The following is a 20425-nucleotide window of genomic DNA, read 5'->3' on the forward strand; positions in this document are numbered from 1 at the left end:
TTTTCTGTGGCTCTATTACACATCACCTTGTAGCTGTTGTACGCTTCAGTACTTTTTATTGCTCTGTAATTTTCCATGCCACCTTTTTCTGCTCAAGTAATATGATTACTTCACTATTCATCCAACTTGGAACCCTCCTCGTGGAGTATTTTTTTAATGGTAAATACGCATTGAAGGCGTCTGTGATTAATGTTTTAAAGGCATACCACAGTTCAATTGTATTCATTCTCTGTGCGATATCTACCCAGTTAAAAGAGGTCATGTAGCACCTTAAGGCATTGTAATTTTCTTTTCTGTGAAAGGAAGTGATCACAGAACTCTGTGATCACTTCCTGCTACTGGTTCCTCTACTGTCAACCCTGTTGTGTCATCCGATTCATGTATGATGATGAGATCTAGGATATTCTTATGTCTAGTTGATTTTAAAATTTTGTTCCGCATGTTGAGCTTCCTTCCCATTTACTCCAATCAATTAGAGGCAAATTGAAATCATCCATCATTATTATTATTATTATTTCGTATGGCAAAATGAGGATACATTTGTAACAGACAATATCAAAAATATAAATAAATTACAATAAGCTTAAAAACAATATTTACAGAGAAAATTATAGATAACATTTTGATGAATTAAAATGTAATGTCCAGTTGATAGCATCATCAGTAACACTATGTAGATCTTGGATGGTCCTTCAAATCTCCTCTTTGGGCACTCCGAGACGACATGCTGGATAGTCTGAGGCACATTATCACAATCACAGAATGAGTTTTCAGTTTTTCCCCACTTGTGCAGCCAGAACTTCCATCTTCCGTGGCTCGTTCGGATTCTATTCAGCGATGTCCATTCCTTTCTTGTAAGTTGAAACCAGGTACAGCTCTGCATGGATCATTGACTAAACCCAGGTGGTCAGGGTTTGAAGTTGTCCATTCAGGTCTGATCAGCATTAAAATGTGACTTAATAAGTTTCTCACCTAGCTTCCATGTGGGATTCCTGGATTTCAATCTCTCCGGCTTCTGGGGTTTGCAGTCCTGATGTATGGGCAATTGAGAATTTCTGTGACATTTTTGCCATTCTTTCAGCAAAGCTGTTTCTCTTCTTATATGAGGGGGATGGATGTTAGATAACACTGATAACCATTTTAAAGGTGTCAATTTAATGGTGCCTGATATTGTCCTCATTGTGTCATTCAGTTGGGTATCAACTTTTACAGTGTGTGCACTATTAAGCCATACGGGACATCTGTATTCTGCAGCTGGGTAGACTAAGGCAAGGGCACCATTGTGTTTGCTCCCCAGCCTGTTCCACTGAGTTTGTGCAAGATGTTATTCCTAGTTTTTATCTTTGCTGCAATATTACAAAGGTGTTGTTTATATGTCAGTGTTTGGTCCATTGTGATTCCCAGATATTTTGGGCAGGGATTGTATTTCAGTCGTTGGCCTTTATATTCCACTTGAGGCATATAATTAGCCCTTTGATTATCCAGATGAAAGCAGCTAACTTCAGTTTTATTTAAGTTAGGTTTATGTCGCCATGTATGAAAATATTTATTCAGGTTATGAAGATCCTTTGTAAGTACAATTTCAGCTGTTTTGAAGTCAGTAGACTGGGCAGTCAGAGCTATGTCATCTGCGTACATGAATTTCCTAGAAGCAGTTGCTGGAAGATCTGCAGTATAGATATTAAATAATAATGGAGCAAGAACTGATCCCTGTGGTAAACCATTTAATATATAAGGCTTGCTCACTCTGCCGTTTAAATGTACTTCAAACACTCTATTGCATAGCATATTGTTAAGTAGGATCATGAGGGTCATACAAGGAATAATCTTCAAAAATTTCAGAATCATTCCTTTAGCATTTAGCATTAGCATTAGTAGAGGCATTTGATGCAAGAAAGCAAGCTTATGCAGCATCAGCCAAAAAAAAAATATAAATAAATAAAAAATAACCACTTCACCCCTCTGTTCGTTCCAAATACCTGTCCAGCTGAGCCTTAAACTTATTTAGGCTATCAACTTCCACGATAAGGGATGGAAGTCTGTTCCACATACCAACCACCCGCTGGCTAAAGGCAAATTTCCGCACGTCTATCTTACATCTGTCTTTCCTCAATTTGAATTTATGCCCTCTCAGGTGATTATTCTGAGCTAGAGGAAGAATCCCATCAGCATTGAGCATGCTCAAACCATTCAAGGCTTTATACACCTCTATCAGATCACCTCGCTGGTGCCTAGTCTCCAGACAATGTAATTTGCAAAACTTAAGCCTTTCTTCGTAAGAGCACCCCTTTGTTCCATTCACTAATCTTGTTGCCCTTCTCTGTACTCGTTCCAGCAGCTCTACATCCTTCTTGAAATGAGGCCTCCAGACCTGTATACAGTACTCTAGGTGTGGCCTGACCATTGCCTTATACAAGGGAATAATCACCTCCTTATCCCTGCTGGAAAAATTCCTGTATATCATTGACAATACTCCATGAGCTACTCTTGCAGCCCGTCTGCACTGCTCAGAGAACTTCATATCTGCCTGCACAACCACCCCCCAAGTCCCTTTCATTCTCTACCACTGTCAGTGTAGTACCACAGAGTTGATACGTTGCTCTGGGGTTGCTGTTTCCCATGTGTAGTACTTTACATTTGTCAATGTTAAACTTCATTTGCCACCTCTCAGCCCCTCTGCTCAACCTTTCCAGATCCTGTTGCAGCAGCATAGTATCAGTAGTGTCCTTGACAACCCTGCCAACCTTTGTATCGTCTGCAAACTTGGACATTAAGCTTGATATACCATCATCAATATCATTTATAAATACAGAAAACAATAATGGACCCAACACTGAGCCCTGAGGGACTCCACTAATACCATTAGTCCACGATGAGCAGTGTCCATTGATTACCACTCCCCGTCTTCTCCCCCTCAACCATCCCTTTATCCATAGCAGCAATTTGCCTCCAATGTCACACTGCTCCAATTTGTGTAGCAGTCTTCCATGTGCAACAGTATCAAAAGCCTTTCTAAGATCCAAGTATATAATATCAAAGCTATTCCCTGCATCCAGTTCTTTTGTGACTGCATCATAATATCCAATCAAATTGGTCAGGCAAGACTATCCCTTAACAAAACCATGCCGTGCCCGAGCTATAACTGAATCTTCTCTAGATGATCCTGCAGTGCTTCTTTAACTAGTGCCTCCATTAACTTTCCTGGAACAGAAATCAAACTAACAGGTCTATAATTACTTGTGTCGCCCTTTGATCCTCCTTTGTGAATTGTGGTCACAGTTGCACATCTCCAGTCCATGGATACCTCTCTCGAGTCCAAAGAAGCTCTAATTATGGCTAAGGGTTTGCTTACTTCCTTTGCTGCCTCCTTTAATATAACTGGATAGATCCCATCCACCCCGGGTGCCTTTCTTGTGTTTATCTTCAACAATTTCTCCTCCACTTTACTCCCAGTTATTTCAAGATTCTGTAGCTTACTGCTAGAGTTGAATACACCTCTGGCATTCCCCTCGCTGAATAACTACTCATGTGTGAATGTCGATGCCAAATATTCATTTAGTTTATTAGCTACCTGAGCAGGATCATCAACAGTTGACCCATCAATATCAAGTGGACCAATCTGATTCATCCCCTTCCTTCTAGAGTTTACATAACTAAAGAATTCTTTGCTGTTTTTCTTTGCATCCCTTGCCGAGGATTTCTCGTAATCTGCCTTCGCCTGCCTAACCTCCTTTGTAACTTGGTTGCATATCAACTTGTATCTATCATAGGCTTCTGTGTCGTGTTAATTTGTAAGTATCCCATGCATTTTTCTTCTCTGCCATATGCCTCATTAGTTCATCTGACATCCATTTTGGCCTAAACCTTGAACGATATTTCTTAGTTGGTATGTAAAGCCTAGTAGCTTCCAAGATATGTTCTTTGAATGCTTCCCATTTTGAATTTGCTGTTGGTAACATCATCAGTTGGTCCCACTGTATAGAATTTAAATACTGTCTCAGTCCATCGTAGTCGCCTTGATGGAAGCAATAACCCTTCCCTTTACCCCTTAATGGTAGTTACCTCTTTGAGTAAATCCCACTTCAGCACACTGTGATCACTGCCACCTAGTGGTTCATTTATCTGCAGATTCTTAATGCATGAAGAATCACTGCTGATAATCAACTCAAGAGTATTACTCCCTCTAGTTGCCTCCCGAACATGCTGATGTAGAAAACAATCATCCAATAAATCCACAAAAGCCCTGCTAGTGTGTGAGTGACCAGCCCCCAAATTCCAGTCAATATCTGGGAAATTAAAATCTCCCATTATAAGACTCTCTGATTTACTGGCCCACTCTATTTCCCTGTACCGTTTCTTATTATACTCATCAGAGTCATTAGGCCTATAGCACACTCCTACTCTCAATTTTGATCTCCCAATGCTTATGCCACACCAAACTGACTCAACACTGCACTGTGCAGCGATGTCGACTGGCTTCACTTCCTTGGATTTTATGTGTTTTTTAACTAATAGCATAACCCCTCCTCCCTTCCTATCCTGTCTATCCTTTCTGTAGGGCGACTCCGTAGCCAGGTGGGAAGGAGCAGCAGTGCGCAGCACACGCTTCTTGATTAGACCGGGGTTCGAGCCCATCACCACCAAATACGGGGGATGCGGGAAGGTCAGGGAATGACCACCGCATATCCCGGAGCAATATGGCCTTAGTTGCTAATGCTCCTAAAAACCAAATAACAACCTTTCTGTAGACATTGTACTCCCCAAATTCCAGTTCTGCATCCCTTATATCTGTGTGACACCACGTCTCTGATATCCCAACAATATCTGCCTTTGATGTTTTGAGCAATACCTCAAATTCATCAAATTTATTTACTAAACTCCTAGCATTGGTGTACACGCAAGTATACCTGCACCTGTTTCTATTCTTAGCTACCCTAACACAACCCATGTGTTTACTTGTACCGCAATGGCTCCCAGCAGTCTCTGAACTACCATGCATCTTGTTTTTCAGGCTTCTGCTCATTCTAATAGAAGCAGTGCAAGAATCTCTTTCACCTCTGCCAGTGGCTACTGTCAATCTATTGGTCTTTGTCTCCCCCCCAAGCTAGCAGTTTTCCAACCCACCTAACACTGCCTCGATAGCATCAGCAAATATTCTTGCACCCTTTCTATTTAAGTGTATCCCATCCCTTTAGAAGCAATCTCTCCTGTTAACAAGTACAGTCCAGGCTGAAAAAAATTCTACCCCTTGAGCCTTGCGCAGTCTTTCCAGGGCCGAATTGATCGACAAGGCTCTCATCATATACTCCCTCCGATCGTGTCTATGCAGAATTGCAGACACTTTCAAATTCAACCCTAATTCTCGGCTTTTGTTCAACAGTGACCTGTACTTGTTAATTAATTCTGCAGGTTTCCTACTCTTAATATTATTAGTGCCAACGTGTACAACTATATCACGTTTTGTGCCCTTAAAACCAGAGAATATTTCAGCGAGTGGTTTTAATGTTATGTTTGGGCCAAGTGTAAAAAGTTATTTAGAGGAGAAAAACCTGCCTCTGAAGTCCCTCATAATGGACAATGCTCCAGCTCACCCTCCAAGCTTGCAGGACTATATGCTGCCAGAGTTTGACTTTATCGCTGTAAAGTTCCTCCCCCTAACACGACTCCTCTCATTCAGCCCATGGACCAGCAGGTCATCAGTAATTTCAAGAAACTCTACACTAAAGCACTATTCCAGACGTGCTTTGAAGTGACCTCTGACACAGAATTAACCCTGAGAGAGTTTTGGAAAGATCACTTTACTATCGTCCATTGCATATCTCTCATTGACAAAACCTGGCAGGAAGTTTCCTACAGAATAATGAACTCTGCTTGGAGGAATTTGTGGCTAGAAGCAATGACTGAAAGGGACTTTGAGGCTGTGCCTATAGTGGAGAAGATTGTCTCTCTGGGCAGGTCCATGGGTCTGGATGTGAGTGATGTAGAGGAGTTAGTGGAATGGCACACGGAAGAGCTGACCACTGAGGAGCTGCAGGAACTTGAGAAGGAGGAGCACAAGACTAAGATGGATACACTCTCTTCAGGCTCGGAGGAGGAGATAGAGGAAGCCCCTACATCATTAATCAAGGAAATCTTTGCCAAATGGATGGATGTCAAAAACTTTGCAGAGAAATACCACCCCAACAAAGCCCAAACAGGCCGTAATAGCATTGTCTGGAATGACCAGACAATGTCAATTTCCGAAACATCCCGAAGAGAAGGCAGAAGCAAAGTTCTTTTGACAGATTTTTAGTAAACGTCAAACCTGGTGATCCTCAACCAGGTCCAAGTAGAGAAAAGAGGCAGTAAAGAGAAAATTAAAGGTTGTTAAATTTTCATTTATTTCATCTAATTGCTTTTGTATTTATGTATTTTAGTTTAAGCAGTGTTTAAATTATTTTATACAACCCCATCAATGTATAATATGCCAATAACAATAGGATTTGTTTTCATGGGAATGGATTAATCAATTTCCCTTTATTTCTTATGGGAAAAATTCGTTTGGTATAAGTTCAAGGATCTGGAACGGATTAAGGATGTATACCGCGGTACCACTGTAGTTAAATTTTATAAAAGTATTTGTGAATCTTCTAGAATATGACACCTAAGTTTGGAGCTTAAGAAAATGAATATGCAAAATTTTAAAATATTAGAGAAAGCATTTACTAATTAAAAATGAAGACATTACATGACATTTTCTCTCTCTAAATAATCACTCTTATACGATGTTGTTTTTTTTTTTTTTTTTTTGAAGTTTGTTTAGTCTTATTGACCAGATGTACTATTATAGGAATAAAGGAAATTTAGTTATTCAGCAAACTGGCAGCTGTTAACAGTATAGCGAAGTATGGTCTGATAATTGGTTCCGGCAAGGTTCCGGAAACATTACCTAATTACATAGTACATTTAGTTAATAAGGCTAAATGAACTAACTTTTAAAAAACCCACATGGTATAAGAGTAGTTTAGAGAAAAATAATAAATTTCGTGGAAAATCATCACGTGGTCTAATTTCCTAATCATATAATGACTTTAGAGTTATGTGCTGATTCATAAGGAGTTTCAGATATCTTTAATGTATCTAAAATAATAAATTACTTTTCATTTTCTGAAATTCTGCTGTGTTGAATAACTTGCTCTTTTTTGCTGTTAGATGCTCTGACTCCACTGAAAAAACGAAGAATGATACGAGAATCATTGGAATCTTTGCCTTCACGGAGTCCTTCACCTAATCATAATGACTGGGGTGCATCAGTGTCCTCCTTAGTTAGCCCAGATCATTCTATCTCCATGGTTGAAGAAACTTGTCCACCATTATCATTAGAAAAGAGTCATTTTAGTTTGGATGGAAAGGAACTTTTTGAAGTTGGTGAATCTAACAAAAATGGAACTACTTTTGGTGGATTAAATATGCTTAAAGAACATTTTGTGTCTGTTGCAAAAAATATAGAAAACAAATGGTTATTGAAGGTTAGTTTTATTCTGGATATTCTCTGTTTTTATCATTAACTTTGAACTTACATAGGATAATATATTTGAATGCAGTATATTTTCTGAGCTGAAATATTGCAACAGTAATTTACAACAAAAATATGTTCTGCGGAATATTTTTAATATAATTTTTTTTAAAATTAGGATTGAAAAAATTAATTAATTTAAAAAATATTTTGAAATTAATATTTTTACAGTTGTGTATGGTTTTTTTTTTTTTTTTTTCAAAATTAAATTTTGGTCGAAGGCTTCAGGTATACAAGAGCTGTGAAACATTACTGTAAATAATTTGGCAAAAGCCTTAGCTGTTTAAATAGCAAAGAACAAAACTAAGTTTACTATAGAATGCATAAATTTCATATATCAATTTGGCCCTGGAAAGATTGTGCAAGGCTCAAGGGGTAGAATTTTTTTCAGCCTTGTCTGTACTTGTTAACAGGAGAGACTTCTTCTACAGAGATGGGATACACTTAAATAGAAAGGGTGCAAGAAGCTGATGCTATCGAGGCAGTGTTAGGTGGGTCAGAAAACTGCTAGATTGGGGGGATACAAGGATTAATAGATTAACAGTAGCCACTGGCAGAGCTGAAAGTGATTCTTGCACTGCTTCTATTGGAATGAGCAGCAGCTTGGAAAATAAGATGCAGGATATTTCAGAGACTGCTGCGAGTCATTGGGGTACAAGTAAACACATGGGATGTGTTAGGGTAGCTAAGAAAAAGAATAGGTGCATGTATACTTGTGTGTACACCAATGCTAGGAGTTTAGTAAATAAATTTGATGAATTTGAGGTATTACTCAAAACATCAAAGGTTGGGATTTCAGAGACGTGGTGTCACACAGATATAAGTAAAGCAGAACTAGAATTTGGGGAGTACAATGTCTACAGAAAGGATAGACAGTATAGGAAGGGAGGAGGGGTTATGTTATTAGTTAAGAAACACACAAAATCCAAGGAAGTGAAGCCAGTCGACATCGATATACAGTGCAGTGTCGAGTCAGCATGGTGTGACTTGAGCATTGGGAGATCAAAATTGGGAGTAGGAGTGTGCTATAGGCCTAATGACTGATGAGTATAATAAGAAACTGTACAGGGAAATAGAGTGGGCCAGTAAATCAGAGAGTCTTATAATGTGGGATTTTAATTTCCCAGATATTGACTGGAATTTGTAGTTTGGTCACTCACACACTAGCAAGGCTTTTGTGGATTTATTGGATGATTGTGTTCTAAATCAGCATGTTCGGGAGGCAACTAGAAGGAGCAGTACTCTTGATTTGATTATCAGTAGTGATTCTTCATGCATTAAGAATCTGCAGCTACAGGAACCACTAGGTGGCAGTGATCACAATGTGCTGAAGTGGGATTTACTCAAGGAGGTAACTAGCATCAGGAGTAAAGGGAAGGGTTATTGCTTTCGTAAAGGTGACTACAATGGTCTGAGACAGTATTTAAATTCTATACAGTGGAACTAACTGATGATGTTACCAACAGCAAACTCAAAATGGGAAGCATTCAAAGAACTTATCTTGGAAGCTACTAGGCTTTATATACCAACTAAGATATATTGTTCAAGGTTCAGGCCTAAATGGATGTCAGATGAACTAATGAGACATATGGCAGAGAAGAAAAATGCATGGGATACATATAAATTAACACGTGACACAGAAGCCTATGATAGATATAAGTTGATCTGTAACCAAGTTACAAAGGAGGTTAGGCAGGCGAAGGCAGATTACGAGAAATCTTTGGCAAGGGATGCAAGGAAAAACAGCAAGGAGTTCTTTACTTATGTAAACTCTAGAAGGAAGGGGATGAATCAGATTGGTCCACTTGATATCGTTGGTTCAACTGTTCATGATCCTGCTCAGATAGCTAACAAACTGAATGAATATTTTGCATCTACATTCACACATGAGGAGTTATTCAGGAAGGGGAATGCCATAGATGAAGTAAACACTGGCAGTGAGCTAGATGATCTTGAAATAAGTGAGAGTAAAGTGGAGGAGAAATTGTTGAAGATAAATACAAGAAAGGCACCTGGGATGGAAGGGATCTATCCAGTTATATTAAAAGAGGCAGCAAAGGAAGTAAGCAATCCGTTAGCCATAATTATGAGAGCTTCCTTGGACTCGGGGAGGTACCCACAGACTGGAGATGTGCCAATGTAACCCCAATTCATAAAGGAGGATTAAAGGCTGACACAAGTAATTATAGACCTGTGAGTTTAACTTCTGTTCCAGGTAAATTAATGGAGGCACTGGTTAAAGAAGCACTGCAGGATCATCCAGACAAGAATTCAGTTATAGCTCAGACGCAGCATGAGTTTGTTAAGGGCAGGTCTTTGCCTGACCAATTTGATTGGATACTATGATGTAGTCACAAAAGAATTGGATGCAGGGAATAACATTGATATTATATATTTGGATCTTAGAAAGGCTTGTTGCACATGGAAGACTGCTGCACAAATTGGAGCAGTGTGGCATTGGTGTCAAATTGCTGCTAGGGATAAAGGGGTGGTTGAGGGGGAGAAGACAGAGAGTGGTAATCAGTGGACACTGCTCATCGTGGAATAATGTTATTAGTGGAGTCCCTCAGGGCTCAGTGTTGGGTCCATTATTGTTTTCTGTATTGATAAATGATATTGATGATGGTATATCAAGCTTAATGTCCAAGTTTGCAGACGATACAAAGGTTGGCAGGGTTATTAAGGACGCTACTGACGCTATGCTACTGCAACAGAATCTGGAAAGGTTGAGCAGATGGGCTGAGAGGTGGCAAATGAAGTTTAACATTGACAAGTGTAAAGTACTACATATGGGAAACAGCAACCCCAGAGCAATGTATCAACTCTGTGGTACTACACTGACAGTGGTAGAGAATGAAAAGGACCTCGGGGTAATTGTGCAGGCAGGTAATAAGTTCTCTAAGCAGTGCAGACGGGCTGCAAGAGTAGCTCATGGTGTCTTATTAATGATATACAGGAATTTTTCTAGCAGGGATAGGGAGGTGATTATTCCCTTGTATAAGGCAATTGTCAGGCCGCACATTGAGTACTGTATACAGGTCTGGAAGCCTCATTTCAAGAAGGATGTAGAGCTGCTGGAACAAGTACAGAGAAGGGCAACAAGGTTAGTGAGCGGAACGAATGGTTGCTTCTTACGAAGAAAGGCTTAAGTTTTGCAAATTACAGTGTCTGGAGACTAGGCACCGGCGAGGTGATCTGATAGAGGTGTACAAAGTCTTGAATGGTTTGAGCATGCTCAATGCTGATGGGATACTGCCTCTTGCTCAGAATAATCACCTGAGAGCTCATAAATTCAAATTGAGGAAGGACGGATGTAGGATAGATGTGCAGAAATTTGCCTTTAGCCAGCGGGTAGTTGGTTGGTGGAAGAGACTTCCATCCCTTGTTGTGGAAGTTGATAGCGTAAATAAATTTAAGGCTCAGCTGGACAGGTATTTCGAACGAACGGAGGGGTGAATTGGAAGTGGGTTTTTTTTTTTTTTTTTTTTTTTTTGCTGCATAAGCTTGCTTTCTTGCATCATATGCCTCTACTAATGCTATTGTGTAGCAAGTTACCAAGAGTCACGCGATTCCCATGTCTGCACTTCTGGTAAAAAAAAAAGAAAAAATGCTTCTCCCTATCAAGAAGTATGTTAATATTTATTTTAAATGTATGCTGTTATGTAATGCAACCAGTTATATTATTAAATAAGTGTGTAAGAACAGAGTGGTTATGGCACTGTTCTCCATGTATTAATGCTATTAAGGGAGTCATTAGGAACTATTTCTGGCCACTTATTGTTTTCAGTAGTTAGTAATAGGGTTTGGATTTCTGTGACCTTAAAAATGTCAAAACATGATGTAAATATGTCATTAAATTTAAACAAATATGACCTTAAATTTGACTAAATAATTTACCTTTACATACCTTATAAATGATAATATTTACTTTTTTTATTCTTTTAAAGTTGTACGACTTGTTATACAAATTTCTAACAATTAATATAATGAAAATATCACAATTTACAAATTTTTTTTTTTTTTTTTTTGAAATATAAACATTAATATAAATTTTTTTAAACATACAAAAACCAAAATGTATAGGCTAAGACTACTAACACTTTAAGTTGCTTAGTACAAGTCATGCATGTTAAAACTAAATATGCATGAGCATTAAATTTGGAATGTCCATATATCAAAGCATCCAAAAATAAAAATTATGATAGATCTATTACCAGGTAATTAATTTACTTAAATAAACTAAAGATTCCATAAAATATTGGTGTAGCTACACCATAGATTAAGAACAACTTAAAGAACAACTACGATAGTAGTGTGAAAGGCATCATTTTGTCTATCTCATATTGTGCTCTTCCTTCAAAACTAGTTGCTCATGAATTGCACTACCTTGAATAAGTAATGCTTCACTAATTGAGAAGACTATTGTTACTTATTCTAAGTGAGTACCATCACCCAGACGGCACCATTTCAAAGCTAGTTGGCTTTTCATCGGTGGATTGTGGTAAGACAAGTATCAATAGTCTTCTCTATTAGTGAAGCATTACTTATTCGAGGTAGTGCAATTCATGAGCAACTAGTTTTGAAGGAAGAGCACAATATGAGATAGACAAAATGATGCCTTTCACACTACTATCATAGTTGTTCTTTAAGAGTTATCTATGCTGTATATAAACTAATATTATATTTATTAATTGATTTATGTACCTCTTTATTGCACGCATTGCAATATATTATTTTTCCATCTGTCTTTGGGCTCTTCTTTAAAACCACAGAAGAAATCCATTTTCTGAAAAGCTCATTTTTGGCTTTATTTTGCCAACAGCTGAAGTTTCTACTGTATAAAATAAGTTGATCTCAGTATAAGGCGAAACTACTGTAAAGTTTTAAATTATAACTAAGATTACAAAAATAAATAAATTTTCTACATAATAAAACACGCCTGCGTGCTCTGGATTCATAATTTATTTATTTTTGTTACACAGAGCATTAAAATTATGATAAATGAATTAGCTTTCGGCTGGGTGGCAGCCTTCATCAGATTAAAATACTTTGAATGGCAGTTAGAATAGAGATGCACTGCCAGGATGGTACGTGAGACACGTGGTTAATTGTTTGTTGATGTTTGTGGCTGTGACGTATGGTGGTGACGTGGCCAGCGTTTGTCTATGGACAGAATTACTGTTTCTGTGATGGGGTTAAGTTGACAACCACTGTTCCTGTTCAACGAGGTATCCGAGCATTTTATACTTAACGATTCCAACCAAGTGCGCCTTAGGTAATGGTGGGACTTGTCTACAACCACGACATCGCGGTGTGGGTCGATGTCGTGGTGGGTTGTCCAGACATGCTCGGCAATAGCTGAGAGTTCTACATCCGCCAAACGGATCGCCCTTTTATGTTCTGAGAGGCGTTTCTCGAGACGATGACCAGTCTCTCCAAAGTAGCAGCTCGTGCAGTCACGGCAAGAGATGCGATAGACCACACCACTCTGTAGAAGGGTGGGGACTGGTGTTTTTATGTTTGAAAGGTGAGAACGCAGTTTCTTGCCTGGGAGTTGGATGCACTTTACCCCATGCGATCTTAGGATTCTACCGATCTGCTGTGACAGGTTGGGGTAGTATGGGATGAATGCCCTCGTGGAAGACTCGTCACTGTTGGCGTTGCTGTTGGTCGTCACGTTGTCGCGTGCTTGTAGATCACATCTGTTAAGAACATCGATGGGGTAGCCACACCTCGTAAGGTCTACTTTGACTCTGGTGATCTCTTTGTGCCTTTCATCTGCAGAGCTGGAGTGTGTCCAGGCGTGAGTTAGCAAGGTTCGGGCGGTTGAGAGGAGGTGGCCCCGTGTGTGTGCTGACTGGAAGTTGGTAAATTGGCCAGCACACATAGGCTTACGATAAACCGTCGTCTTCAAGCATGTGTCTTCGCGCCGGACAAGTGTATCTAGGTATGGTATAGAGTTGTTCGACTCCAGCTCAACCGTGAATTTTATGAAGGGCGACAGTGAGTTGACGTGGGTTAGGAGTCGCTGACTTGAGTCTCTAGGGATCACTACGAACACATCGTCTACGTAGCGACACCAAAAGGCGATGTGATCCGGTGCGTGTGTAAATGCACGTCCCTCTAACTCCTCCATCACGATGTTTGCTGTGACCGAGCTGACAGGGGAACCCATGGCTGTGCCATGTATCTGCTGGTAGATTGAACCATTAAACATGATTGCACCCCCTGTTAAGCACAGTCTGAGGGCGGCGGAAATGTCATCAGGCGTCAGCTTAGTTCTGTCGCTGAGGGTTCCATCATTGTCCAAGAGTTGTTTTGCGCAAGAGATGGCAAGTTCCACAGGGATGGAGGTAAAGAGTGATACGACATCGAACGATGCCATGACTTGATCTTGCGAGATGGATATAGTGCGGATCCTTTCTATGAACTCAACACTGTTGGAGACGGTGTAGGTGGTCTTGCCAACTAGAGGAGAAAGAAGTCTCGAGACAAATTTAGACAGCTCGTAAGTCGGTGATCCACAGCAGGATACAATAGGTCTTAGTGGCGTGCCTTCTTTGTGCACTTTCGGCAGGCCGTAAAACCGTGGGATCTGACACCCGGAGGCACGGAGGTGATTACGGGTTGACTGTGTGATTTTCCCTTGCTTCAGCCAAGTGTTGGTGAGGATATTCACCTCTGACTCCCATCGTTCCAAAGCCTTGTTGGGGTCGATGGTTAGGGGTTTGTAGACGGTAGTGTCTCGTAAGAGCAGTAAGGCTTTCGCCATGTAATCAGTGTGGTTCATTACAACTGTACGACGGCCTTTGTCCGCCGGTAGAATGACGATGGACGAATCCCGTTTCAGTGCCTTGAAGTAGAAATCTGTGTACGGCTGAGGTTTGCAGAGACGGGGCGAGCATGGTGTAGAACTGCTGCAGTCTTTAAGCGGATTGCATTGGCTACATCTTCTGGGAGGCGTGATAAGCTTGCTTCCACACCCAAGGCGATGTCGGTGATTGGTGGGTGCTTTGGAAGAACGGCAAATGTCATGCCAAGGGTCAACAAGTTTGTTTGTTCTGCAGATAACTGCTTGTTGCTTAGGTTCAATACGAAATCTGTGCAATTTGTGGGAGGGGCATTACGCTGGCGCCGAAATTGACGGGATTCTTTAATCAAAGTATTGAACTTACGTTTCTGTCGGGCACAATAACGATCTGATTCTCTGACGGCCTGGCAACATAAAGTATTGATTACCTTGGTGTAAATAGGATCGGGAATCAGAGCCTTAAGGTCGGCAAGTAGGGCTGCTCTGCAGATGAAAGGCGCAAAGAGATGACCAGAGTCAAAGTAGACCTTACGAGGTGTGGCTACCCCATCGATGTTCTTAACAGATGTGATCTACAAGCACGCGACAACGTGACGACCAACATCAATGCCAACAGTGACGAGTCTTCCACGAGGGCATTCATCCCATACTACCCCAACCTGTCACAGCAGATCGGTAGAATCCTAAGATCGCATGGGGTAAAGTGCATCCAACTCCCAGGCAAGAAACTGCGTTCTCACCTTTCAAACATAAAAACACCAGTCCCCACCCTTCTACAGAGTGGTGTGGTCTATCGCATCTCTTGCCGTGACTGCACGAGCTGCTACTTTGGAGAGACTGGTCGTCGTCTCGAGAAACGCCTCTCAGAACATAAAAGGGCGATCCGTTTGGCGGATGTAGAACACTCAGCTATTGCCGAGCATGTCTGGACAACCCACCACGACATCGACCCACACCGCGATGTCTTGGTTGTAGACAAGTCCCACCATTACCTAAGGCGCACCTGGTTGGAATCGTTTAGTATAAAATGCTCGGATACCTCGTTGAACAGGAACAGTGGTTGTCAACTTAACCCCATCACAGAAACAGTAATTCTGTCCATAGACAAACGCTGGCCACGTCACCACCATACGTCACAGCCACAAACATCAACAAACAATTAACCACGTGTCTCACGTACCATCCTGGCAGTGCATCTCTATTCTAACTGCCATTCAAAGTATTTTAATCTGATGAAGGCTGCCACCCAGCCGAAAGCTAATTCATTTATCATAATTTTAATGCTCTGTGTAACAAAAATAAATAAATAAATTTTCTGTTTATACTCCGGCATGACAACCAAGTCAGTAGAGTTTACAATAAATCGTCAATAATATTTATCGTATTTAGTAGTCACGGGTTTGAACCCCGGTCCACTCAAGGAACACGTGCTATGCACTCTCACTCCTGACCACTGGGCTACATCAGGTGCTACAATGTCTTTGTGGGAGTCACTAAAGAGCCAATCAAAATAACTTTGGATTTAGCTGCTCGTGCCCGCCCACGCTGGAATGTGAAATGATTAAATTACCACTGTTATTTCAAAATATATTTTAAATCAGTTTGATAAATAATTTGTTGATTATCGTAAGACGAAATATGAAAATTTTTATGTCGACAAGTATAAAATATGCTATTAAATGTGATATTTTTTTGAAATTATGACCTAATGTGTAAAATATGATGAAGTATGAAATTACAAACACGTTTCTTTAGGATTCTCAGATCATGTAACATGGACACACTAAGTTTCATGCCTTTATGTAAAAGAAAAATGAATATGATAATACATAAAAATCAGAACCCGAGTTATTAATGGTATTGTTGAAGGCATATCGATTTTAATCTTAAGTTTTCTGATAATACAAAGGTTGTCAAGGAATAGCAAGTTAATGACAGAAATCAGTATATTCTGCTACAACAAAACCTACAGAAATTATGCAGATAGCTGCAATTATCTGGTAAATGCTACTTTCTCCAGATTATGCAGGAAGTAGCAATTTACTACTTGTATAAGCTATACTTTACTTCTTGGACATTTTTGTGATCTATGAAACCTTTATTTTTTGGAACCATCTATAAAAAAGGACTGTATACAGTTCATTTCATAGTTGTTTGCCTTGCTAATCCTAGGTAACCCACTGATCTTTCTAAATACAGTTACTTACATTAGTTACTTTAACTTATCACTGATTTTATGCACTTGATTTGTAATAATTTTCCCAGTTTGCTGTGAGTCCATGTTTCTACATGGCACATATAATGTTTTCTCATGTGGCTGCTACTTGGTTGTTAGTAATGCTAACAACTAAGTAGCATTTTTAAGTTTCTGCAAAAGTAATAAAAGTTTAAAACATACTGTTAAATGCTTACCTTAGTATTAGTAACGGCCACATAGTGTAAGAAAGCCTATGGCTTATGCTGCACCAGCCACAAAAAAAAATAAATAAATAAATAAATAAAATTCCGAACAAAACAATGATAAAAACAAAAAATAAATAAATAACTAAATAATAATAATTAATAAATAAAAAAAATAAAATAAAAAATAAATAAAAAGGAAATTAAACCTATCTTCCTGTGCGCTTCCCTTACCCGAAAGTACTATCCAGATGACCTTTGAATTTCCGCAAACTGTCGGCCTCTACCACCCATGAAGGCAACTTATTCCAGTAATTTATAACTTGCTGGCTAAAATAAAACTTCCTGCATTCCAATATAAACATTTCCCCCCGTAACTTGAATTTATGTCTCCTAGTTCTAGCATCATTTATAATCTTGAAAATTTTGTCCTCATTCATTTTACTGATGCCTCTCAGAGCCTTAAACACCTCAATCAAATCTCCTCTAAAGTGTCTAGTTTCCAAACTCTGCAACCCACATATTCGAAGTCTTTCTTCATAAAGACGTCCTTTTGCCGATCTCACCAGGCGAGTTACCCTTCTTTGCACCCTTTCAAGAAGCTCGATGTCTTTCTTTAGGTGCGGTCTCCATACTTGAACACAGTATTCCAAGTGTGGTCTAACACAAGCCTTATATAATGGGATTATCACGTCCCTATCTCTACTTGCAAAAGTTCGATAGATCATCGATAGGACACCATGGGCCTTCCTTGCAACCTGTTTACAATGCTCAGAGAATTTCATGTCTGACCGTATTGTAACACCCAAGTCCCTTTCCTCCAGTACTGGGTTTAGTTGAACTCCACCAAGTGAATAAGTTTTTTTGGGATTACTGTTTCCCAGGTGTAATACCTTACACTTTGTTGGATTAAAGCACAGCTGCCATTTTTCTGACCATTCCTGAAGTCTATCTCGGTCTCTCTGAAGACTGAAGAAGCTCAGCTTGACAGTGATCATTATCCACTCTACCAATTTTAACATCATCTGCAAATTTAGACATCACGCCCTCTATCCCTTCATCAATGTCGTTTATGAAAATTAAAAACAACAGTGGTCCTAATACTGATCCTTGGGGAACCCCACTTCTTACATCAACCCAATCTGAGGAATAGCCATTTATCACAACCCTCTGCCTCCTGCCCTGAAGCCATCCTTCTATCCATCTAAGGATTTTCCCAGTGATTCCAACCTGTTCCAGCTTATAAAGCAACCACTCATGTGGGACTGAGTCAAAAGCTTTGCTGAAATCTAAATAAACAATGTCGAAATTATTCCCTAAATCCAGCTCGTGAGTGACCCTTTCGAAATAGTGAACCAGATTTGTTAAGCATGATTTTCCCTTTACAAAACCATGCTGAATTACAAAATCAAGTATCCTTGAGAATTTCAATTCGATCCAAATGATCCTGAATTCCACCCTTGATCATTGCCTCCATGATTTTCCCTACTATTGAAGTCAGACTGACAGGTCGATAATTTCCAACTTCACTTTTAGAGCAACCCTTATGTATGGGAGATACATTTGCCCTTTTCCAATCCATGGGAATCTCCCCAGAGTCCAGTGATGCTCGCATAATTAGCCTCAATGGTTCAATGCCCTCGCTTGCCGCCTCCCTTAAGATTATAGGGTATATTCCATCAACTCCAGGAGCCTTACTGGTCTGTAGGCTCGAAAGTTTTTTCATTAAATAATTTTGTGAAATTTCAATATCATTAATTAAATATTTTTAACTTCGCTCCCACAATTTCCCATTGCCACAAAAGGCTTTTCATTTGTAAATATCGATGCAAAATAAGTGTTGTGTTCATCTGCAACGGCAGCTGGTGTATTTGTTACTATACCCTTTCCCTTACGTAAAGGTCCGATCTGGTTTGTCCTGCTCCTTTTGGCATTTATGTATGTGAAGAATTCTTTATACCCCCTCTTTGCTCTGTTTGCTAGTGATTTCTCATAAACTTCCTTTGCCTGTCGAACCTTTTCTGTGGCTCTATTACACATCACCTTGTAGCTGTTATAGGCTTCAGTACTTTTTATTGCTCTATAACCTTTCCATGGCATCTTTTTCTGCTCAAGTAATGCGGCAACTTCACTATTCATCCAACTTGGAACCCTTCTCGTGGAGTATTTTTTTAATGATATATATACGCATTCAAGGCATCTGTGATTAATGTTTTAAAATCGTACCACAGTTCAATTGTTTTCATTCTCTGCGCGATATCTACCCAGTTAATAGAGGCCATGTAGTACCTTAAGGCATCGTAATTTCCTTTTCTGAAATTAAAACCCATTCCTTTGCCTTTTACTTCTGCTACCTCTCTCGTCATCATCCACCGTAGAACTCCGTGATCACTTCCTGCTACTGGTTCCTCTACTGTCAGCCCTGTTATGTCATCTGATTCATGTGTGATGATGAGGTCTAGGATACTCTTTTCTCTAGTACTTTCCCTGACATGTTGATACAAATAACAGTCATCTGGTTGATTTAAAAATTTTGTTCCCCATGTCGAGTTTCCTTCCCATTTACTCCAATCAATTAGAGGCAAATTGATATCACCCATAATAAGGCATTGATGCCTATCAACTTCCATGACAAGGGATGGAAGTCTGTTCCACCAACCAACCAACCAACCACCCGCTGGCTAAAGGCAAATTTCCTCACGTCTATCCTACATCTGTCCTTCCTCAATTTGAATTTATGGCCCTCTCAGGTGATATTTAAATATAAGAAGATGCAAATGCTAGAGCAACAACTCTAAGGATTGTCGGCACGTATTCCATCGTCCGGAGAGGATGTTTCTGCAGAGAAATATGCATAAGATATATGCGCCGAGTAATCCACGGAGAAACCGATGCACATTATAAAGTTGATCATAGATATTGAGTCCAAATTCACACCCCACAAGGTCATGTAGCCGATGACTCCAATTTCTATTGATATGATGGAAAAAGCAACCCAAATAGCACAGTTGACATTGGGAATGAACACTAGAGATATAACCATCATTACTGCAACTGCTACACAGATAGACTGGATGGACGTTTCTCTCACTAATATGAACTGATCGAAGTATATGAAGTATTGCTGAAACACTGTCACTGAAAAGGGAAAGCTATCCGCAATACTCCTTAGAGCAGTCACCATTTCTTTCTCTTTATTAGCGTCGTTAATATCATACGCTTGAATGATGTAACGTGTCCCTGTAATTGCTGTATTATCTTCGTTAAACTGGAGATCCTGCTGGAACACTTGTAATACAGGCAACGCCAGCACCAATTTTAAAATTTGCATGAAATCTTGAGGATCGTTGGGATTGTAAGCCAGTAGGAGTGCTTTTGTCGTATCATCTTCGGCAAACCTTTTGTACGCTCTTAGCCAGGATTCCGTCAAGTTTGAGCCCGCCACATATGGACTAGCTTCGAACTTCTGTAACATATTTTCTATCTCATCTTGCACTACGGGATCAGAGTAATTTAGGGTTGCATTCACTATGATCTGAATATGGTAAGCATACCTTCGGAAATATTTTAGCTAACAGGTCTATAATTATTTGTGTCACCCTTTATGAATTGGGATAATTTGCACGTCTACAATCTATGGGGACTTCCCCTGAATCTAA

At 39.7% G+C, this 20425-nt stretch overlaps 1 protein-coding gene across 3 annotated transcripts in view; it reads left to right on the forward strand.

Moving 5' to 3' along the window:
- LOC150090468 (uncharacterized) overlaps positions 1-20425 on the forward strand; it is a 678730-nt gene that overhangs the window by 618644 nt on the left and 39661 nt on the right. For all 3 annotated transcript variants that reach the window (XM_090389911.1, XM_090389910.1, XM_090389909.1), the window contains exon 20: positions 7192-7508. In XM_090389911.1, coding sequence (XP_090246037.1) covers positions 7192-7508 — 317 coding nt within the window. The remainder of the gene's footprint in view (positions 1-7191; positions 7509-20425) is intronic.

This window comes from Mastigoproctus giganteus, chromosome 2 (assembly GCF_048544385.1).
Source record: "Mastigoproctus giganteus isolate SK-2022 chromosome 2, ASM4854438v1, whole genome shotgun sequence".
NCBI lineage: Eukaryota > Metazoa > Arthropoda > Arachnida > Uropygi > Thelyphonidae > Mastigoproctus > Mastigoproctus giganteus.